The sequence below is a fragment of the Hyaena hyaena genome, unplaced genomic scaffold, assembly GCF_003009895.1.
Source record: "Hyaena hyaena isolate Hyena2069 unplaced genomic scaffold, ASM300989v1 scaffold_0, whole genome shotgun sequence".
Lineage (NCBI taxonomy): Eukaryota > Metazoa > Chordata > Mammalia > Carnivora > Hyaenidae > Hyaena > Hyaena hyaena.
In genome coordinates this window covers 3,011,966-3,035,411 of record NW_024080632.1, presented here as the reverse complement: position 1 = coordinate 3,035,411, position 23,446 = coordinate 3,011,966, and the positions used below count along the sequence as shown (strand labels likewise).

At 54.4% G+C, this 23,446-nt stretch overlaps 1 protein-coding gene across 2 annotated transcripts in view; it reads right to left on the bottom strand.

Annotated features, from left to right (window-relative positions):
* Positions 1–22,595, bottom strand: part of ABCB9 (ATP binding cassette subfamily B member 9) — a 31,785-nt gene extending 9,190 nt beyond the window's left edge. The window contains exons 1-8 of one of the 2 annotated variants that reach the window (XM_039220833.1): positions 22,573–22,595; positions 22,366–22,447; positions 12,341–13,025; positions 6,975–7,089; positions 6,368–6,498; positions 5,301–5,506; positions 2,805–3,002; positions 1,479–1,607 (exon numbers count right to left, since the gene is read on the bottom strand). In XM_039220833.1, the coding sequence (XP_039076764.1) occupies positions 1,479–1,607; positions 2,805–3,002; positions 5,301–5,506; positions 6,368–6,498; positions 6,975–7,089; positions 12,341–12,941 (1,380 nt within the window). In that variant the 5' untranslated portion in view covers positions 12,942–13,025; positions 22,366–22,447; positions 22,573–22,595. Of the gene's footprint in view, positions 1–1,478; positions 1,608–2,804; positions 3,003–5,300; positions 5,507–6,367; positions 6,499–6,974; positions 7,090–12,340; positions 13,026–18,806; positions 18,915–22,365; positions 22,448–22,572 lie in introns of those variants that run through there. The other variant, XM_039220763.1, reaches the window with a different exon arrangement.
* Between the last annotated feature and the right edge of the window lie 851 nt (positions 22,596–23,446).

Below are 23,446 nucleotides of genomic sequence, written 5' to 3'. Positions count from 1 at the left end.
CCACCTCGTTTCTGTGCCCGTTGCCTAGTTTTCAGAGCACAGGCACACTGCTTCTGGAACACAGATGTGCCCTCTTGGCCTAATCCCTGACTGGTGCGCTCTGGAAGGGGCTTTAAGTTTTCACCACCAGAAGCAATGCTTCCCTCACTCAGGGTCCACACACCTTTGCCCGCCGGTGTGGGTATTTTTGCAGCCCCGGTTCCCAGAGGCAGAGCTGCTGTGTCAAATGACAGATGGGTGTGACCATAGCTGATGCAAAGTGCCGTCTCCCGCAGAGGCTGACACCCTTCCCAGGCACCTCCCCAGCTTTATCAAGGAGGGACACAAAGCCCCAACCTCGGCGCCAGGAAATTACCGCCCCTACTCCCCGTGGCTGGGACACGGGTACCCAGCTCCCTGACTCAGGGTCTGCTCCCGGGGGGACCCAAATTAAAGGAATTTAAAATAACCCCCGTTTTTTTCTGTGGTGCTATTTAAGTTTATTTATTTATTTATTTATTTATTTATTTATTTATTTAAATTTCTAGGGAAGAGAGAGAGACAGCGTGAGCAGGGGAGGGTCAGAGAGAGAGGGAGTCACAGACTGAAACAGGCTCCAGGCTCCGAGCTGGCAGTCAGCACAGAGCCCGACGCGGGGCTCGAACCCACGAACCGCGAGATCATGACCTAAACGAAAGTCGGACGCTTAACCGACTAAGCCACCTAAGTGTATTTATTTTGAAGGGGTGGAGGGGCAGAGGGAAAGGGAGAGAGAGAATCTCAAGGGGGCTCTGCTGTCAGTGCAGAGTCGGATGCAGGGCTCGAACTCATGAAACATGAGATCATGACCTGAGCCAAAATCAAGAGTCGGATGTCTAACCAGCTGAGCCACCCAGGCACCCCCCTGGTACTTACTCTTTAAAGTGGGTTAAAATAGGGTTGCCTGGGTGGCTCAGTCAGCTGAACATCCAACTTCGGCTCAGCTCATGATCTCATGGTTCGTGAGTTCGAGCCCCACATCAGGCTCTGTGCTGACAGCTCAGAGCCTAGAGCCTGCTTTGGATTCTGTGTCTCTCTCTCTGCCTCTCCCACACGTGTGCTCCTTCTCTCTCTCTCAAAAATGAATAAATAAACATTATACAGTGGGTTAAAATAAAGTCAGACCCATCTAACTTTGAACCTGGTTCCTCCACAAACGTGGTGGGCAAGTCACTTAACCTCTCTGAGCCTTAGCTTCTTTTTCTGAGAAATGGGAAGCAGAATAGTACTAAGCCCCCTCACGGTGTTCTTGGGAGCATTTCCTGAAATGATCTTTGTTCCTGTCACTTTGCTCACTAAACAGCTGCTGCCGCTTGGTAGTATTATTGTCATGGTTGGTCTTATGTTCTCTCCACCACCTACTTAAAAATACCCCATCGGTCAGACCCTGGAGCATTCCCTCCCCCCTCGTCCCCCTCCCTCCTGCTCCCCATGACCCCTTCCCCAAGCCAGCCCCTCACCTCCATACAGTCTCCCAGGACAAACTCGTAGATGATGAAGGAGATGAGGTTGCCGCTGGTCATCTGGCCGGAGATGACGAGGTGGCCCCCGTAGTAGAGGATACTGACCTGGACTACCAGCAGCGTGAGCTGGGGGCAGAGGGAAAGGGGACCCTGGGCACGGGTGTCTTGGCTCAGACCCCACTGTGCCCTCCACTCCCTGCCCCCCCCCCCCCGCCACACACTGAAACTCTGGCCAGACAGGGATGTCCTCCCACACGCTGGTGCCCGGCTGTCACACATGCCCACCCGCTCCCGGGCCCTGGATGTCTTCCCTGCAAAGGCCCCCAGCCAGAGGGAGCCGTGGGCCTGGCGGAGAACAAGGCCTCCTTTGTGAGGCCCTGGCACACACACGCGGCCCCCAGCGCCGCAGCCAGGCCATGAGGGAGCTTAGTCCTACTCCTCACGGGCAAGAGGCCAGCTCAGGGAGGTTCAGTCCACTAGCTAAGGGCACACAGCAAGCTGGGCACAGCGGGACGGTGGGGTGTGTTTCTCACCCCACCGGGTTCCCAGAAGGAGGGGCTGTGTCCTGGGCCCCCCTCCACCTCCAGTGCCTGGGGGGTGGGGGGAGGAGCAGAACCGAATGCCCACGACAGGCCACTCAGGGTTGCTGTCTGCCTCTCCCCACCCCAAGCCGGGTCAGGGCTAGGTGGGCACCTTTGCGCAGGGTACTAAAGGCACTCCTGCAGGCAGGCCGATGGCTTAGCTGAGCTGGATTTCTGGGCCCCTTCTCCTCTCTGGCTGGGTACTCCTGAGGGGTGGTGTGCTCTGGGATCACACTCCTTCTCCCCCTAAACCCCAAACCCTCCTTATCCCTCCCCCCCATGTGGCCACCACCCTCCCAGATGGCCAATGGACAGCAACAGGCTCCAAGGCTCCCCGTTTTCCAGGGAGGGGCTGTGATTCATCCCCAGGGAGTGAGCTAGACACTCAGTGTGCGTGGGGGGGGGGGGGGGGGGGGATGTGACCCAGGGCCGGCCGGACAACAGCCTAGGTTGGGTCCCGCTAGCCTTGGGGTGACTCCCTTCCTGGACGAGGATGTTTCCCCCATGCAAGCCCGTGCCCAGGTGACAGGGAATGAGGAGATGGCCTGTGAGGACAGTCACTGGGAGGCTGTATTCTTTTCCAGAAAGATCTCTCCCACGGACCGGCAGAAAGAAAGGAGGGACACAATAAAGTCAAGTGCAACCCACCGGACACTGAGATGCAGGGCCCCGGGCCCAGGTTCTGATGGGGGGATCTCCCCATCTCCCCGCCCCCCCCCCCAGTCAGGCCCGCCGTCCGTACCCCGCTGCCCCAGACGTAGTATGTGTAGGCTGCCGCCTCCTTCCGGTTCAACTTGTACACCTGCTGCAGCTTCCGGAAGTACACCTCCGCCTCCTCCTCCTCGTTGGCAAAGCTCCGCACCGTCTTCATGGCGCTAATGGTCTCCTCGGCCGTGCTGCTGGCCCTTGCCAGGGCGTTCTGGACTTCTTTGGAGAGTCTCTACGGGCAGGGGCGGGGACAAGGAGGAGGAGACCCCCAAACAGACAGTCTCACCATCTAACAGCCCCTACGCCTCTCTGGCTTTCTCCTACACTCAGTTGGCGCCAGGTCTATGCAGGGAGTTCCAGGGACGAAAGGATAAGACTGAGCTCCCCACTCTCCCCCATCTCCTTCTAGCTTTATTTGACAGACTCAGAGAAGAGACTCTGGCTGGCTTCTTGGGGTGGGGTCCTGAGGTGCCAGCTCCTGAGGTTTGGGGAGCTGATGATTAAGTCATCTCCAGTACGTAAAGGAAGTTATTCAGCACCACACAGTTTTTGGTAATCCTCTCATAAAAGGAGCCTCGACACCTAATCCGGGGCTCGTATAAGACAGGGATGCCCTGGATGGTTGTTCAGGTCGTATGCTATCCAAGAAACGCCAGATATTAAGGGGGTGCCATTTACGTTATCAACATACATTAAATTATGGCAGAGCCTGAAGGTTGGCACAGAGATTCCAGAACTCCAAGCTAAGTTCTAGATGGTGGCAGATGGCTGTGAAATCTGCCTGCGTTGTGTGTATGGCCGGGTACAGATGGCTGAGAGGTGGCCCCATGTGTGGGACTCCCAGCCTGCTGCCCGCCAGAGTTCTGGAAGCGGCCCCTGGGCAGAGCTGTGCAGGCCCTGCAGCAGGTAACGTGCTCATGCTGTCAACCCATCGAGGAAGGCCGCGGAGAGGCTGGGCTGGGATCACGCATGGGCATGTCCCATGAGGCCACGGGGAGCACGCGGTGTGTTCCGGCATCTCGGGTGGAGCCCCTGAGTCATGTCTGGCCGCGGGCAGTGTACGCGTAGCTCGTGTCGTGGTGATGACCGGCTAGCTGGAGTCAACGCTCTCAGGTACGAGAAGAAGACCCACGTTGTGCTTGAGGCCCCACCCAGCGGAAGTTGCAGGCGGGGCCCCGGGGCGCGCAGGCGCAGATTGGGAGGGGGCTCCGGGGCTTCCTGGCCTGTCCCGGGGGCTGGCGGGAAGGCAGGAAGGGTGGGGCGGGGAGCGGAGGAAGGGAAATGGCTCTAATCCCAACTCAGGTATTTATTTTTTCTGCTCGGAGAGGAAAACAGAGGCCCGTGACCCGGAACCACGGGGGAGCGGGCTCTCCTGGGCGGTAGACTCTGCCAGAAGGCCACGCGATGGTTGTGGGGAGTGGATGTGTTTCGGGGCTGGCCTCAGGTCACGGGCACCGAAGGTTCTAGCTGAGCCTGGGACGCTGAGCCGATCACGTGTCGAAGCCTGCCACTCGGGCCTGGGCCCCTGGGGAAGGAGCCGCCTGCACCTGTCTAAGCCCGGCCTCAGTCCCTTCAGGCTCTGAGGCACCTAGCAGGGTGGGGAGCAGGAGGAGGGTGAGGCGGGGGTCTGGCTCGCAGGCCAACCTCCCTGGCAGAGGCAGTGCCAGGGAGTGGCCGGAAGCGGCTGCAGGCGGGTGAGGGCCGCCCTCACCGGCCCCAGCCTCCCCCACCCGAATGTGCCCTCCACAGAAAGCAGCAATCACTGCGCTCAGAGTGTAAGCCAGAGTTCTCGCAAAGGCCCACAGCCTGACCCTCGTCACCTCCCTCGTTCATGCTCTGGCATCACTGGCCTCCCTGAGGCTCCTCAGACATCTGGAGCACGTCCCACCCCAACGCCTTTGCCCTGGCTCTGAACGTGCTTTCCCGAGATGTCCCCCTCTTTCCTCAAATGTCACCTCCTTAGAAAAACGAATTAAAAAAATTTTTTAATGTTTATTTTTGAGAGAGAGAGACAAAACAAGTTGCGGAGGGGCAGAGAGAGAGGGAGACACAGGATCAGAAGCAGGCTCCAGGCTCCGAGCTGTCGTCACAGAGCATGACAGGGGGTTTGAACTCGTGAACCGTGAGATCATGACCTGAACCCAAATCAGACGCTTAACTGACTGAGCCATCCAGGCGCCCCAGAAAGACTGATTTAAAATGGCAGCCACCTGCAGTGTTCCCCATCTCTCTCTCTCTCACATTTTCCTCCTTAGCACTCACCACCTTGCACCACATGACACATTGTCGCTATTATTATTGTTTCTGTTGTTGCCTCTTCCACTAGAATAAACCCATCTGGGCAGAAGCTTTTCTGTTCCACTGGTGCATCCGGGTGCCTGTACTCCTTGAATGACTGAACGTAAGTGAATGAATGTACAGATCTCACAAGCTCAGCTTGAGTCTTTTGCCAGCACCCCGAGCCCCTCCCCAGGGCCTCCCTCACTCAGCAGCGGCTCACAGACCCCGGCGGGAACCAGGCGACGCCTACCTTGTAGTACTTGCCATAGATGTCGGACACCATCATGATGATGGGGAAGCCCATGAAGGTGACCAAGGACAGCTGCCACGAGAGGCTGAACATGAAGACCACCACGCCTGTGACCTTGACCGTGTTCCGCAGGAAGATGTTGATATTCTGGGAGACCAGGTCGCTGACCATGGTGGTGTCCGAGGTGAGGCGGGAGATGAGGTCCCCTGGAACACAGGCAGGCTCAGCCCCCGCCAGGACAGCGGCCCGCTGTGGGTGGGGGCGGGAGACACGGGGGTGGGGCCTCAAGACAGATGCCGGGGAGCTCAGGCCGCCCCCATCTTCGGGGGAGGCGGGGGAGAAGAAGAGCAGACACCTCTCAAGGGCCGCTCTGAGCCCAGCCCTCCTCATGAGCAACTTGTGACATCACATCCCATGGTACAGAGGAGGCAGCTGAGGCTCAGAAGGGGGAAGGTCACTTAGTGCCACGCGGCTTGTCCCTGACTAGCCAGAACCCAGCCCGAATCTCCTCCCTGTCACCGGCAGAGGGGACAGAAATAATAATCTGGGCTGGTGGGGAGGAGAAACTTTGAGCACTTGCTGTCCTCAGAGCTTCACAACAACCCCACGGTAGCTCCTACCATTGTTCCCGTTTTAGAGATGCAAAACAGAGGCTCGGGGAGGTTAAGCTGGCGAGTACCAGGGCCTGGGCCCAAGCCGTTCTGTCTCAGAGCCCGGGATCTAGGCTGAGTAGTATTCAACTGCCTTCCCTGTCCTGCCCTGCACGCCAACCCTCTCGTCCCCTGGGAGCTGAGCCTCTCCGGCCACAGGCGTGGATGGCCCTGGCCGCGGTGGCTCCCGGGGAGCAGTGGAAAGCAAGGCCTTGGCTCCCGCGGGCATGGCCTGGCCACGGTCCCCCTGCAGTGGCCACAGCTCATACCTAAACCTCGGCCAGCAGGCCAGCTTCCCGGCCTCAGGCAGGGCCTCCGGGGTGCTTCTGTCCTGAGCAGGGAAAGCCCGTCATTTAATCCCTCAGTGGGAGGCCAGACCTGGGCCGCCAGGTCACCCCAGGCCGCGGGAGGACCAACCTGTGCGATTCTCGTCAAAGAAGCTCATCTCCTGAGACACCAGCGAGCGGAACAGACGGTTTCGAAGGCGAATGTTCAGTCTGGCAAATATGAGTGTAAAAATGCCTCCCCGAATACCTGCGGCAAATGAGCTAATTGCAGATAAGAGATGTTATACATAGCACGACGTCCTTGCACAGCCACCATAACCCGGCCGCCCCCTCCCGCTGCTGGCAGGCCAGGGCCACTCTGCAGGGGGGAGACAGGGAGGGACCCGGCCTCCAGCCCCTTGCCAGGGCTGCCGCCACCGCGCAGTCTCCCTTGTTCCCCGCCTGGGGTCCCCGTGGTGAGGGCAAAGGGGACTGTGTTCCCTGGCGACAGGTGTCTGGGTTTGCCAGTCAGACCCCTCATCCTTCTAGATGGGCACGTGGAGAATAGCCAGGGAGGCCGAAAGGGGCACCTTTGGGACCAAAACCCATTTTAGGGACAAGGGGAGGTGGTTCTAAGCCAGTCGGGTTGTTGGTTACCATGGTGACCCTCCAGGGGCCTCCCCTCTTAGGCTGGGCCCCTCACCTCCCTCCCCTGCTGCAGTCCTAGAGGGCGGGGTGCGGGGATGAGAACAGGCTACCTGCCGATAGCCAGCAGGCACATGACGATGACCGCGGTGCTGAACTGCTCCATGCTCTTCTGGATGACGATGCCGTCTATGGCCCGGCCGGTGTAGTAGGGGAGGAAGGTCTCTCCTGCCAGGAGACGTGGGGGGCTCAGGGGGCATCTGCAGCCAGGGGGACCCGTCCCCTTCCTCCCTTGCCCCTGGAAGCCCCCGCACCGCCTGTTGGGCTCGCTCTGCCGATGGGTGGGGGGTGCTCTCTCTCGGCAAACTCCTGCTTCTCACCGTGGCGGGAGGCGGGGGAGGGGCCCGCACTGCTAATGCCCCCATCTTTTCGGAGAACAGAACACAGGAAACAGGTTACTCCAGCTACACAGACTGGGTCAGGAATGTTAACCATGGCCACCGGGCTGAGCGCGCGGCGCAGGGGCCTCGCGGCCGCTGCTTCCCTCTTCTGCACAGACCCTGCGGGTGGTCCTGCTACCACCCCTGCTAGACAGATGACACGGAGCATGGGGCCCAGAGATGAGATGGACGCTCACCGGGCCACACGGCCCACGGTCACTTCCTTCTTCTCGCTGGCGGAGGGCCCGGAGTCCAAATCCAGAACCTCCCAACCTCAGAAGATGTGGATATTTAGTTCCAACAAGGGTGGAAACAGCCACCCAGTGCCTCTTGGTGGCGCACTTCACAGTTTGCCATATTACCGCGTGCCCACTTCCCCTACTGTATCTTCAGAACGGCGCTGGGCAGGGTGGGGAGAGTGGGCGAGTGGGACTTCACCCCCATCTCACAGAGGTGAACGGGAGACTCAGATGTTGAGTCATTTGCCTGAGGTCACACGGCACAGGGCAGTTAAGAGGAAGGGGCAGGACTCAAACCCAAACTGGCTTCCCACCTGGGGGCTCTCTCCTACCCCTTCCCTCCCGATAAGCTGGAAGGCCCACTCTCGTCTTGTGGAAGTGACAGACACGGAACCGAAGGTGCTCAGACCAGGCCATGTTCTCTCTGTCGCTGCAGCTCCTTCAAAGGGCACAGCCTGGCATGGGCCTGGGCATACAGTAGGTGCTCAGTAAAGGACAGCGAATGAATCCGGGACAAGTCTTGCCCCCCTTTCCCCGGGCAGCTCTGCAGGACTGGCTCGGCCCGGACTGTGAGGCCTTCCGTGGGGTTCTGCTGCCCTCTGCTGGTCTTAGCACAGGGACCACAAGGTGGCCGCCTAGAGGCCTCCGTTCCCACGGTCATGCAATAGATGGGGCCTCCAGGCACCACTGTGGAGTCCACCTAAACTGAAGTTCGGCCTCAGTTTACCCACAGGGAAGAAAAGGGGATGAGCGAGCTCCAGCAGCATCTTGACTCTAGCAAATGCCAACGATAATATTAAGACACAACGGACACTTACTGAGCCCTTACTGGGTACGAGGCGCTGTGCTAAGCGTGTGTGTAAACCCTGGTCAAATCACAGGAGTCACACAAAACCTTCCAATCCACTGACAAATCCTATCTCTTCACCTTCAAAATACAGGTGACGCTTGGGGCGCCTGGGTGGCTCAGGCGGTTGAGTGTCCGACTCTTGATCTCAGCTCAGGTCATGATCTCACGATTTGTGAGATCGAGCCCCATGCCAGGCTCTGCGCTGACAGCATGGAGCCTGCTTCGGATTCTCTCTCTCCCTCTCTCTCTGCCCCTCCCCTGCTCCCATTCTATTTCTCTCTCTAAAAATAAATAAAATTTTTTAAAAAATACAGTTGACCTTTGAACACCACGGGTCTGACCTGTGCAAGCCCACTTAAAGGCAGATCTTTTCCCTAAATAAAAGTACAAGATGTAAGTGTATTTTCCTTACGATTTTCTTTTCTTTTCTTTTTTTTTTTAATGTTTTATTTATTTCTAGGAGAGAGAGAGAGAGACAGCGTGAGCAGGGGAGGGTCAGAGAGAGAGGGAGATACAGACTCCGAAATAGGCTCCAGGCTGGCAGTCAGCACAGAGCCCGACGCAGGGCTCGAACCCACGAACCATGAGATCATGACCCAAGCCAGTCGGACGCTCAACCGACTAAGCCACCTAGGTGCCCCAGGATTACAATACTTTAGGGAAGCCTGGGTGGCTCCAGTTGGTTGAGCGTCCGACTTCGGCTCAGGTCACGATCTCTCAGCTCGTGAGTTTGAGCCCCGCGTCAGGCTCTGTGCTGACAGCTCGGAACCTGGAGCTGCTTTGGATTCTGTGTCTTCCTCTCTCTCTGCCCATCTCCCACTCATGCTCTCGGTCTCTTTCTCTCTCTCTCTCTGTCTCAAAATTAAATATTAAAAAAAGATTACACTACTTTATTGTAATACACTGAACGGACAAAATGGGTGCTAATCTGTTTATGTTATCAGTAAGGCTTCTGGTCGACAGGAGGCTCTTAGTAAGTGAAGCTCTTGGGGAGTCAAAAGATATACAACCAACCCTCGTCGTGTTGTTCAAGAGTCAACAGCATTTCTAGAATCCAATTGCTTTCACTGCCCTCCTGCTCCCTCCCCCCCCCCGCCCCCGGCCCCGGGTCCAATCTCCCTTGGACTTTCTCAGCCAACTCCTGGTCTTCCCAGCTCACCCTGGTCCCTGCTAGCCTCTGCACACAGTGGGGTCCTATGAAATCCGAGTCAGACCTTATCACCCTTCAGGCTTCCCTCTCATCCTGGGTAAAAGTCAAAGTCCTTACAGGGGTCAGTGGTGCCCTATGTGATCAGGCACCTGCTGCCCTGGCTTCATCTTTTACCTTCCTCCTGCCCCTGGTCCCCCAACCCCATACACGGCTCCAGTTACCCTGGTCTCTTTGCTTTTCCAGGCACCTTCCTGCCTCAGGACCTTTGCACAGGCTGGTCCCTCTGCCTGGAGCATTGTTACACTGGATATCTGCTCCCTCATCTCTTTCAAGTCTCAAATGCCCCCCAGTAATCCTATAGGTGTGGTAGTATCATTCTTCCCATTTTACAGATGAGGAAACCAAGGTCCAGAGAGGCTAAGTCACTTGCCCAAGGTTTTCTAGTTGGGTTGCTATGAAATATTAAAGAATTTCAATTGAACAGGAGATGCTCCACACTAACATTAACCTTTTTCCCCACAAAGGGCAGTTTTTCTTTCAGGTTATAAGGTTTCAGAAAAGCTGGCCCTGAATGGGCACTTGTTGATTGAGAATCATTGTCGGTCGTCCCGGCCCCTAACCTGTGTGACGCGCTCACTTTTGCAGACACCCTGCCCAGGCTCACCCAACTCCCATGAGCCCAACGGAACCCCACTTTCGGGATAAGAAACAGCCTTGGCCAGGTTCAATATCCTTGCCTCAGGCTAGCAGGACGGGCGGGGGCCTGATCTCAAGTCTAAGCCCTTAACCTTGACACAGCCTGCAGGCTGGCGGTATTTTAGGACGTCTGTATTCCCCAAGCACACGCAGCTGCAACAGGGCCCCGGCGGGAGGGGGAAACGAGGTCATGGGTGACAGCTGCCCACACGGGCTCGAGGGTCGGTCATGTGTTCATTCATTCGGCAAGCCTGCTGCCGTGCCAGGACTTGGGGGTGGGGACCCGGGGTGAGGCTACCTGGCCCGCATCCAAGTTACAGCAGATGCGTGACTTTCATGTCACCAGTGCCACAATGGAGGTGGAGATACAGGGCCACGGTCGGTAGAATTGGAGAAGGCTTCTCTGAGGAGGGGACATTCGGACTTTGAACATGAGCAGGAGAGACTATCTGGTTAAATGGAAAGGGGTCACCCCAATACTCACAGCCACGAAAATTTCTTGGGAGCCTTCTACGTGCCAGGAGGCGCCTGCAGTGTCTAACATCCTGCATCTCATCAGCCCCTGTTGCGATGGGCACTGTCATCATGCCCATTTTACAGATGAGGGGACTGAGACTCAGAGAGGTTAAGTGACTTGCATAACATTGCACAGCAGTCAAGGGGCTGGTACCGAGAGGGCAGAGGGTGGACCGTGAGAGGAAAGGGGTCAGCTGTGGGGCCTGCCTGTCCACTTCGAGAACACTCTGGCTTTGTGGCCACTCCCAGACGCTGCCTGTTAAACGTGTAACAACTCCTAACGGCTAACGGTCCTGAGTGCTCACTAAATCGTACCGAGCTCCGTACTTGGCCTTCTTCCGTTTCTTCAAGCTTTACAACATCATGAAACACGGAGAAAGCCGACAATCCCCACTTCACAGAAGTGAGGTTCTGAAGGGTCCGCTGACTTGCCCACAGGCCCACAGCCAGGTGAGGAGCAAGCCTGGAACGTGTGCCCAGGCCTCGTCACCCCTGGAACCCACGGAACTTTGACCCCGAGATGTCACCTTCGCGCTCTCTCTCAAAATAAATACATAAACTTAAACAAACTGTTTGGACCAGAACCACAGTAACAAACACATTTTAAATGACAAATCAGGACACACTTACATACAGGCACACCGGACTAAAATGAATATTTCCCCAAATGATACTTATTCTTACTACAGACAACATGACAACATATCTGATGCTCTCTTGTGCATTCTGTTTCGTTACCCAAAAAAAAAAAAAAAAATGCTTTGACCCCGTTATCCCACTTCCGGGAAATGTACCCCACAAACATACCCCCATTCATATGAAATGTGTACGAACAAGGTTATTTATTGTAAGAGAAAAGACTCAAAACAACTCAAGCGTCCGGCCGCAGGAGACTAAGCGTCATCTCTGGTGGGGCCACAGGGCGGACTATTATGATGCAGCCAAATAAAGGAATGAGGTACTGATCAGAAATTTCCAAAACTATCGTTAAGTGAGAAAAGCAAGACACAAGATAGCAAACTAGCATGTGAGAGGTGGTTAAGAGTAGCCGGTCATGGGGTGCCTGGGTGGCTCAGTCGGTTGGGCGTCCAACTTCGGCTCAGGTCATGATTTCACAGTTCATGGGTTTGAGCCCCACGTCGGGTTCTGTGCTGACAGCTCGGAGCCTGGAGCCTGTTTCAGATTCTGTGTCTCCCTCTCTCTCTGACCCTCCCCTGCTCACGCTGTCTCTATTCTCTCTCTCTCTCAAAAAGAAATAAAAACATAAAAAAAGAAAAAAAAGAGTAACCGGTCCTTTTATTGCTTATAGCCCCATAAGAAAACACTGGAAGAATATACAAGAAACGAATAAAAGTGGTTTCCCACCCACCTGGAAGCTTCTAGAACATTTTCCTGTAGTTAGCCCTAGGTGGGGAGATCAGCGTAGTCAGAGGCAGAATTAGAAATGAAAGTCTCCATATTTACCTTTTCGTATCAATTCGATGCTTGAACCACGTGAGTAAAATGTTAAACGTTTAGGAGGAAAGAAGAGGTGGCTGGAACCCCTCAGTGTCGTGGGTAACCGCCGGCCCCCTGGGCCCCCACTTACCCAGTGCTGCCACGATGAGGAAGAAGGAGGCGGCCACGAGGAAGGCCACGTCGGGCTTGGTGTAGGACAGCAGCTTCTGCAGCGTGGCCCCAGACGCCTGCTCCCGCGGGGGCTGGTCCTCCCCGGGGAAGCGCTCGGCCTCGGCCTCGGCGCCCGGCTCCAGGCCCTTGGCGTGCGGCCGCACCGTGGACAGCAGCCACCAGAGCAGGAAGGAAGCGGCAAGCGAGACGTAAGTCCACACGAACAGGGCCCAGAACCACGGGTCCCGGACGGGCTTGCGCACCTCGGAGAAGAGCAGGAGTTTCACCATGGTGTAGATGCCCGCGAAGAGGCACACGAGGGCGATGACCGTCCAGGAGGCCCGGAGCCGCCGCGGCCCCAGGGCGCGGTTCTTGGCCACGCCGATGGTGGCTCCCAGCAGCAGGCAGCTGCGGTACAGGCAGGCCGCCCAGAGGTCCAGCACCGAGTCGAAGATGTTGAAGTGGCGGATGTCCTCCAGCAGGCTGCGGTCCAGGTGGCTGAGGATGTAGATGGCCGTGGTCATGCCGACGTCCGTGCTCATGAAGGCCAGGGTCACCGCCACCGCCTTCCACAGCTGCATCCTGCCGGCTGGCGAGGGGCTGGTGCCGAGGAGCAGGCTCTAGCTCATGGGGGCAGGGCCATTGTCCGGGGGGCGAGGCCAGACCTGCAGGGGCAACAGCGCAAGTTCAGGTTTACCACCTGCTGGCTGCGTGACTTTGGGCAAGTCACCTGACATCTCTGCGCCTCGGTTTCCTCATCTGGGAAGAGGGCAATGACAAGCATTCTAATTTCCCAGGAGGGTCGTGGAGACTCCATTCACTTAAGGAATGTTTATGGAACACCAAGGTTTACTGAGTGGGCCGGACTCTGTTCTTTGTGGTGGGATTTAACGACGAACAAACACAAAGCTCCCTGACCCTGTGGAGACGATACACTTGTGTCAGAAACACCAGTCTCTGTAATAGGTAAATGATATAGGATGTTAAGAGATAGGGCTGAGGGGTGGGGAAAGAATGGGGTGTAGGGGATGGGGGGCAATGGGGACAATTTTAAATAGGGGGGTCCAGGAAAGACGTCCGATGAAGGGAACACTTGAGCAAGACTGAAAAGAGGGGAGGAAGTCCACCATGCGGGTATCTGGGGGAAAAGCATTCTCTGGTGGAACAGTCAGTGCCACAGCCCTGAGGCAGGCGGGTGCCGATGTGCTTGAGGCAGGCAAGGACGCCCCACGTGGCCTGAGAGGTGAGGGTACGCGGGTCTGGAGGACTCTGCAGATGAAACTGAGATCAGTGAAATGTGCATTAATGGTGGCTGTTTTACTAATACCAGTAGTACTACACTACTGTTAATGTCTCTGAACCTCTTTCCTCATTAAAAAAAAAAAATTATTTATCTTTGAAAGAGAGAGACAGAGCATGAGCGGGGGAGGGGCAGGGAGAGGGAGACACAGAATCTGAAGCAGCTCCAGGCTCCGAGCTGTCAGCACAGAGCCTGACGCAGAGCTTGAACTTACAAACTGTGATATCATGACCTGAGCCAAAGTTGGATGCTTACCCGACTGAGCCACTCAGGCGCCCGTGTTTCCTCATTTTTATTTTTACTTTTTTGTTATTATTATTTTTTAATGCTTATTTATTTTGAGACAGGAAGGAGCAGAGAGAGAAGGAGAGAAAGAATTCCAAGCAGACTCTGCTGCTGGCACAGAGCTCAACGCGGGGCTCAAACTCACAAACCGTGAGATCATGACCTGAGCCGAAATCAAGAGTCGGACGCCTAACCGACAGCCACCCAGGCGCCCCGGTTTCCTCATTTTTAAAACAGCATGAGGTTCAATGCATGAACATCAGTTCTGGCCACCGTGCCTGGCACATAATAATTGTACCTGATCGTTACCACTATATATAGTGGGTGCTTAATAAACGTTTGTTTAGTTCTCTCCTCTCTAAATCAGGCCTTTCATCTCCCCAAATAAAACTTTACTCTCTTAGACCAAGAGGGGGTGGCCACAGGTCCTAGAGCAACCCAGGGACTTTCACATCTGCCTGGAAGTTTCCAGAATCTTTTCCTCCAGCCAGATTGCCCTTCACCTCCTGACCTAGGCCTTTTTGGCTTTCTAGAGTTTAATGTCTGCTTCGTCCAAAGCACCCCCCAGACTGGGGCCCTCGGGACTGAGACAGGAGACCAGGAGCTGCAGGGACACTGCGGGATGTGGGCCCAGTGGTGACTTTGGAAGCGGGGCTTGTCCAGGGCAGGACCGGGACTGGGCTGGGGTGTGCCTCATGGTGCTACCTCTTGACTTGGGTCCATCTCTTTTCATCCTGGGGACTTTATCATCCCATCTGCAAAGTGGACCAAGTTTTGGGGAGAAAACTCCAGAGCGAAACAGAGAGGCATGGAGCCCCAGGAGCAGTCACTGTGAGTGAGTCGTGACCGGGCAGGGGGCCAGCTCGAGAGACATTCTCCCCAGTGGCTCTGGTGCCCCAAGTCTGTTGGCTTGTGTTCTGGAGTGACAGAAACCCCACACAACCCCATGAGGCAGCTGCTTCCACATTCCCATTTATAGCTGGAGAAACTGAGGCACAGAGAGGCAACAGCAGGTGCCCCACATCACTCTGCAACAAAGGCCCAAGCCAGGACTCGAGCCAGTGTGTCCCAGCTCCGAGCCTCTGTACTGCACGCCTGGTGCCCAGCATACGCTCAATACGTGCAAGCAAACGTGGGGCACCTGGGGGCTTAGGCAGTTAAGCATCGACTCTTGGTTTCAGCTTGGTCATGATCTCACGGTTCGAGAGTCTGAGTCCCCTTTAAGCTCTGTGCTGATAGCGCAGAGCCTGCTTGGGATTCTCTCTCTCCCCCTACTCATTCTCTGTCTCTCTCTCTCTCACACTTAAAAAAAATTTTTTTTAAGTACAAGCAAAGAGTTATATAACACAGCCCTTACTGTGGGCCTGGCATTATATGTTGTTTTATTTTTATTTTTTAATAGCATTTTATTTTATTTTACTTTTTAAGTAGGCTCCATGCCCAAAGTGGGGTTTGAACTCATGACCATGAGATCAAGAGTCACACGCTCTCCTGACTAAGCCGGCCAGGCACCCCAGGCCCAGCCTTTCCTATAGGTCATGCACTTCGTATGTGTTTGCTTATTTAATGCTCACAACAACTTGTGAGATTTGCACTATCATCATCTCCTTTTATCAGACGGAGAAATTGAGGCCCAGAGAAGTTAAGAACTTGCGCAAGATCACACAGCAGGAGAGTAGCAGAGCTGGGATTTGGACCCAGAGCTATCTGGCTCTAGAATCTGGGCTCTAAACCGTTAAGCTAAAACACCTGTCAATATAACAAGTGCTAACGGGGAGTGTTTTTCTAAAGAAAATAGAGTCTGCACAAGAGGGGGCTCAGCCAAGAGGCAGAGTGGATGGCATTCATGATGAGGACGGTGACAACGGTACCAATAGCTAATGCTGATTGATGTAAGTGTGTGTCTGGCACTGTTCTAAGTGATTCAAGTGCATTAATCTTCACAAGAATCCTGTGAGGTAGGTTCTATTTTTATCCCTATTTTATAGTCAAGAAAATTGAGGCACAGAGAGGTTAAGTGAGCTGTCCCAGATCACACAGCTAGTGAGTGGCTGAGCTGGAAGGTGAACCCAGGTCGTGGAGTTCCAAAATCTGTACTCTCAACTCCAAAGCGTTCATGCTTCAAAAGAGCCTCTGCAGGGGTAGGCGAGACTCCTGATGAGGCTCAGGAGGGGTGTGAGAAGCAGATCGGACCCGGGGGCGTGACAGGCCCTGAGCCGGGGCCCCTGCCTGGAGCCCAGCACTTCCAAGCCGACTCAAGTCAGTCCCAGAGAAGGCTGCCTGGCCAGCAGCTGTGCTCCCTAAGGAAGTCAGGGCTGGAGGGGGCCAGGGGCACGGGAGGGGGTACAGCTAGGGATGGTGGGGACAGACACCCCCTGCCCAGTCCCTTGCCCCACCCCAGTCCCAGCTGGGCTGCCAGCAAAGGCTCTTCTCTGCTGCAATGCAGAGGCCTCAGGGAGCCAGCGAGTGGGCGAGCGTGAGCCGGAGCCCGGGGAGGGACGCTGCTGGCCCGGCGCCGCGCCAGGCCTCCTGGCCAAGCCTCTGCCGTCTGCCCGGGCCTTGCCAGCCACCTTGGCTGTTGCTCACCTCTTGGTGGGCACAAGGAGTTCCTTGGCCCTGGAAAGGAGCTGGGGGTCAGACAGCCGGCTTAGTGGGACAGGAGGCATGTCTGCCAGAAACCTGCTGAGGGACGTGGCCGGCTCTTCCTGCCCCTACTCCCAGTCACTTGGGGGAGTTCTTTCCCAACACCCCTCCGCTTGGGCTGATGGCAACCCCATTTGACAGCCATCCACATGGGGTCCCCAGCTGTTTATCTTCACCAGAAAGAGCAGAGTGTTACACTCCAGCATCATGGACTACCTGAAGCACATGACATAGGCAGGGAAACTGAGGCACAGAGAATAAGGGGTGAGGCCTGTCTAGGGCCACCCAGGGACCTGGGGACAGAGCAGCTATAGCACCATGGTCCCATACTCCCAAGTGCTGAGTCCTTGTATCCGGGCTCTGATGGAGCAGAATCTGACTCAGATCGGGTTACAGCCCTCGGTGGGGACAGGCTACTCTGTTATTTTTAAAGTTACTGAGCAGGAGGGTGAAGGGGACGAGACCACCAGCCAAGCCTGTGAGGAGGAAGAAGGGGACCATGGGGCTGCTCGGAGGCACACCCGTGCTCTCCAGCTGCCCGATCCGGAGGACACAGCTGAGCTCAGCCAGGTGGAGCTGGAGGGCAAACTCTGGGCACATGGGTGATGAGTGTGGCCCGAGGGACAAGGACAAGGTGGTGGCCAGAGGCCAGAGCAGGCACTGCCCAGGTGGTGAAACGGCCTAGGACAGGGGCAACCTGCCTTGCCCCCACATGCTAAGGAGTGGCACAGGCTTAGCACGTGGCCCCGTGCCCACAGGGGGTCCGGCCAAAGGATTTTTGCTTCAGTAGAAATGGTGGTTGGGGCATTTCCAACAGTCAGCTGCACAAAAGGAAACTCTGCAACACCCAGGAGGTCGTAAGCAATGATTATAATTACAATCACCACAGCTACCATGTATGGAGTGCTACTAGCGGCCAAACAATGGGCTAAGTGCCTGGCACCTCCCGTTTCAGCTCAACCTCACGACTATCCTAGGAGGTCCTCGTGTAATCATGCCCACTATACAGATGGGGAAATGGAGGCCTGGGGAAGTTAAGTGGCACGCAGAGAATAGGCAAAGGCAGGACTGAAACTCAACCCTTGACTCTCTGGGTGGGATGTGCCCAGCCTACTCAGGGACTCAGGGACCACGACAAAAGGGTCCCGAAGGGCCTGGGTAGTCTGGGCAGCTTGGTCCACTCCTAACTTGGTGAACTTTTCACCCCAAAGCTGTCATCGCCCAGTGGTGGAAAGGCCCATTCACTGCTCAGCAAACACTGGCTAACGGAGGGCGGTGTCATCGTGGTGTTTCTGGATGCAGAGCCAGGACCGGGCCGGGTCCACTGTGTTCCATCCTGGATCCAGCCCTGCTGAACCCGCCACGCCTCACGCTGGGACTGGCCCTCTCGCAGAGACTTGGGAAAGTTGTCCCAGGTAACTCCCGGCCCCGGCGAGGCAAACTGGGGAGCTACTGTGGGCCTTCCACTTGTCACCTGTCACCTGCCTCTCTTCAGAGGGGGACGGAGGCCAGTCTATCTCCAGGGGGTGGGGCAGAGGACAGTGAACCCTGTCAGACCAGCTTAAAGCTCTCTTAAAATAACATCAGGTCTGGGGAGGAGGCACCCTGTTTTAACATAGACCCACAAACAAGGGAGGAGCCCCGAGGAACCCATAGGCCTAGCTGCCAGGCCGCAGCTGGAGTGGCAGCCCACGGGCCAGCGGGGGATACTGAGGGGAAAGGTTTGCCAAGCTCAGCAGGCCTAGGTCGGGCCCCCCGCGCTTCTGCTACAGCCAGCGGTGCCCAGGATCCGTGGGCAGGCGCCGCTGTAGAACGTGGGGAGTCCTGGGAATTCGCGCGCCAGTCGGATCCTGGAGGTAGAACAGCCATCCCAGGATCCTCACCAAAAGGCACCCCCATCATTTTCCAAGAGGCAGCAGCGCCAGAGGAGTTAAAAAGAGGGGGAAAAAAAAAAAAAAAAAAAAAGCAACATTCGCCCTGCGGCGTGGAAAGGATGCTGCTGCAGGGTGGGGGGCTGGGACCAGCGTCTGCGGGCGCCTGGGGACAGCGGCGGGGGCCGGAAAGGCTCCCAGAAGGCTGCCACCTTCAACGGTGATGCCTACTCTACCTCTGGGGCAAGGGGACCCAGACGCCTCCAGCCTGTGCTGGGCTTGGCACCCCGGCCTGGAAAGGACCTGTTTGGGGGTCCTGGGCGCCGCGCTCTCACCTGTTACCTTACCTGACACCAGGTGAGCCGTGGGGAGGGGGCGCAGAGGGCTCGGGTCTTTGGGGGCGCAGGTTCCGCGCAGCTCATTGGAGACTGCGCCCGGCGCTCGCTCCGCTCCTCCCGCCGATCCTCCCCGCCTCCCGCCCCGGCTGCGCCGCTGCAAGGTCGGAGCCGAGTGGGGCGGGCGCCCAGGCCAGCTGACGGGCGGGGCGGGGCCTCCCAGGCGGGGCGGGGCTCCCGGGGCGGGGCCAGAGCTAGCCGCCCGCCCACCTGCGACGAGCCCCGCCCCCTCCCCCAAGCCAGGTCCTCCAGCTCTGCCCTGGGGTCTGGAGGCACCGGGGCCAATCTGGACACACAGAGGGGTCCTGACCTGGTGGGGGCGCCACCTCTTTCATGGGTCTTTTTCTTTGGAGGGACAGCCTGCCAGCCCTGGAGGGTGGGGGTGACGATCCTCTTTTTTCCCTTAGTTCCTCCCTCCCTTCCTTCCATCTTCTTTGTCTTTCTCCCGGTCTCTCCTTCTCTTTCTTTCAACAAATGTCTGCCCGGCACCTACCGCGTGCCTTGCACCATTCTAAGCTTTTGAGATGCGACAGTGAACAAAACAGGACCCTTGTCCTGCGGGAGCTGACATGCTAGTGGGGGAGTCAGGCAATACATACAATAAGTAAGTAAAGTCTACCTGGTGGCAGGGAATACATTTTATGGAGAAAAATAGAGCAGAGTAGTAGGGATTGGGAGCGGGGAAACCGCAACATCCACGGAGTGACTGCCAGGAGCTGGGTGAGTGTGAAAAAAGGAAAACAACCATCCTTTGCAGGGCAGGGGAGACAGGAAATCAGCAAGTCAATACATAAGATAATTTCAGTTAGTGGCAAGTGTGGTAAAGGAATAAAACTGGGTGGGGTAATGGAAAGTGACCGGGGCCTACCTTGACGGGGAGGGCTCTTAGAGAAAGGTGAGCAGGCTTCCAGGCAAAGGGTGTGGCCTGAACCAAGAGCCAGGGAGAGCAGGCCAAGGCCCAGAGAATCAGCAAGAGGGGCAACATATCCCTCACCCTTCCATCCTTCAGCCCAAGGCCTAAAGCACTCTGAATTTATTTTAAAAATTGCTTTAATGTTTTTTACTTTGAGAAAGAGAGAGAGACGGAGCACGAGGTGGGAGGGGCAGAGAGAGCGGGAGACATAGAATCGGAAGCAGGCTCCAGGCTCTGAGCTGTCAGCACAGAGCCCCACGGCAGGGCTTGAACTCACGAACCGTAAGGTCGTGACCCGAGCCGAAGTCGGACGCTTAACCTGCTGAGCCCCCCAGGAGCCCCAAAGCACTTTGACTTTAAAACAGCCTCTGCTGCTACATGGCACAGCCTCCTTCAAAGGGGAATTTGGCAAAGCTCAGAATTTAAAAAGCACTTCTTTCGGACCCAGTAGGAATTTCTTCTATAGAGAAGACTTGTGGAGGGGAGCAAAGATACCAGTTTGCAGATAGATAGGTAACTGTAGTAGCAAAAGTCTGGAAATAAGCTAAATACCCTTCCATAGGGAACTGATCAACTCATTACAGAGCATGGCTCACAGAACACTCTGTGGCGGGGGTAAAAAGAATGTATGCATATATCTATGTACAAAAGTTCTATAAAGGTAGGGAATGACCTCCTGCATGTATTGTGTGAAAACAAGGGACAGAGGAACGCCTGGGTGGCTCAGCTTGTTGAGAGTCTGACTTTTGATTTTGGCTGAGGTCATGATCTCACAGTTCATGAGTTTGAGCCCCGCATCAGGCTCCTGGCTGACTATGTGGAGGCTGCTTAGGATCCTCTGCTCCTCCTCTGCTCACACCTCTTTCTCAAAATAAATAAATAAACCTCAAAAAAAAAAAAAAAAAGGAACAGAATGAAATTGAAGTACGTTAATGTATGTGCAAAAACAAAAGCAAATATATGATTATACTTGAACAAAGCATCCTGGATGGACTATCCAAAAGTCAGAATGACTCAGAGCTGGGTCGAGATCCAGGCTCTGTCATTTTTGCTGTGTGAAAACAGCCAACGCAGTACTGAAGGAGAAAAACAGAGTCAGAGGACTGACACTACCCGGCTTCAAGACTTACTATAAAGCTACCATAATAAGACAGTGTGGTTTGGATGAAAGAAGAGACACACAGATCAATGGAACTATATACAGAGTCTAGAAATAGACCATATAAATACAGTCAACTGATCTGTGACAAAGGAGCAAAGGCAGGTCAATGCAGCAAACATTGTCTTTTCAACAAATGGTATGGGGACGACTGGACACCCACATGCAAAAAAAAAAAAAAAAAAAAAGATCTAGACTCAGACCTTATCAGACCTTACACTTTTCACAAAAATCAACTCCAAATGGACCACAGACTTAAGTGTAAAATGCAAAACTATACAACTCTTAGAAATAACATAGGACAGGGGCGCCTGGGTGGCTTAGTCGGTTGAGCGTCCAACTTTCGCTTAGGTCATGATCTCGCGGTTCGTGGGTTCGAGCCCCTCGTTGGGCTCTGTGCTGACTACCAGCCCAGAGCCTGGAGCCTGTTTCAGAGTTTGTGACTCCCTCTCTCTCTGACCCTTCCCTGCTCACGCTGTCTCTCTCTCTCTCTCCTAGAAATAAATAAAACATTAAAAAAATGTTTAAAAAAAAAGAATAAATAAAACATCAACAAAAATTAAAAAAAAAAGAACATAGGACAGAGGCGCCTGGGTGGCTCAGTCAGTTGGGCGTCCGACTTCGGCTCAGGTTATGATCTTGCAGTTTGTGGGTTCGAGCCCTGCGTCGGGCTCTGTGTTGACAGCTCAGAGTCCAGAGCCTGCTTTGGATTCTGTGTCTTCCCCTCTCTCTGCCCCTCCCATGCTCGTGCTCTCTCTGTCTCTCAATAAGAAATATTATTAATAAATTTTAAAAAGAAATAACATAGGACAATATCTAGCTTTTTTGGGTATGAAGATGATTTTTTGATGCAGCATCAGAAGCATGATTCATGAGAGAATTGGTAAGTGGAACTTGATTACAGTTAAAAACTTCTGCTCTGCAAAAGATACTGTCAAGAGCCACAGACCGGGAGAAAATACTTGCAAATATAGCTGAAAAGCCAAATATTTTGTTAACCAAAAAAAAAACCCAAAACAACAAAAACACTTAAATCTCAACAATAAAAAAACCAAATAGCCCAATTTTAAAAAGAGGCAAAAGGGGCATCTGGGTGGTGTAGTCAGTTCAGTGGCGGACTCTTGATTTCAGTTCAGGTCATGATCTCACAGTTTGTGAGCTCGAGCCCCACATCAGGCTCTGCACTGATGGCATGGAGCCTGCTTGGGATTCTGTCTCTCCTCTCTGCCCCTCACCCGCTTGTGCACGCTCTCTCTCTCTCTCTCTCTCTCTCCAAATAAATAGATAAACTTAAAGCAAAAACCAAAAAAAGATGCAAAAGACTTGAACAGACACTTCACCAAAGAAGATATACAGATGGCAAATAAACATATGAAATGACACTCAAGATCATGTCATTAGGAAACTGCAAATTAAAACAATGCGACACCATTACCTACCTAACAGAATTGCTAAAATCCAAAACACTGATGGCACCAAATGTTGCTGAAGATGTGGAGGAACAGGAAGCTTCATTCATTGCTAGTGGGAACACAAAACAGTAGTTACTTTTGAAGAGTTTGGTGGTTTCTTATGAAACTACACGTACAAACTGCATGATTCAGCAAACATGCCCCTAGAGATTTACCCAAATGAATTGTACTCACGTGCACGTAAAAGCCTGCAGATGGATGTGTACAGCAGCTTTATTCTTAATTGCCAAAGCCTGGAAGCAAGCAAGCTGTCCTTCAGTAGGTGGATGGACGGCTGCAGCACATCTAGATAATACAGTACGGTTCAGTTATCCGCCATGGAAAGGCATGGAGGAAACACAAATGCCTATTACTAAGTGAAAGAAGCCAATCTGAAAAGGCATGACTCCAATTACAGGACGCCTGGAAAAGAGACAACTACGGAGACAGGAGACGCATCAGTGGTTGCCAGGGGCTAGGGAGTGGAGAGGGATGAAGAGGAAGCGCACAGAGGTTGAGGCGGTGAAACTATTCCCTAGGGTACCCTGATGGTAGATGCATGTTGTTCCACAGTGTCAATAGCCGTGGATGTACAACTTCGAGAGTGAGCCCTACCATAAACTATGGACTTCGGGTACCAATGCTGTGTCAGTGTGACCTTAATCTATTGTGACAAATGTACCACTCTGGTGAGGGGTGTTCACAGTGGGGGACAGGTTGGAGGCGGGGTAAGGGGCATATGGTAAATCTCTTTACTTTCCACTCAATTTTGCTGTGAACCTAAACGTGCTCTAAAAAGTAAAGTCTATGAACAGATGGTTAGAATGGTAAATTTTATGTTATGTATGTTTTACTGCAATAAAAAAAATGTACAATGTTCACAGTGGCTTTATTCATGACATCTCCACACTGGAAAGAATACAGATGTCCCTCAACGGCAGAATGGCTCAGTGGATAGAGTCCCCTGTGGAATATTAAGCAGCCACAAAAAAGCATAAACTGCCTGCAGCTTCACACAACACTCATGAATCTAAAGAACAGAATGCAGAGTGGGGCGCCTGAGGGCTCC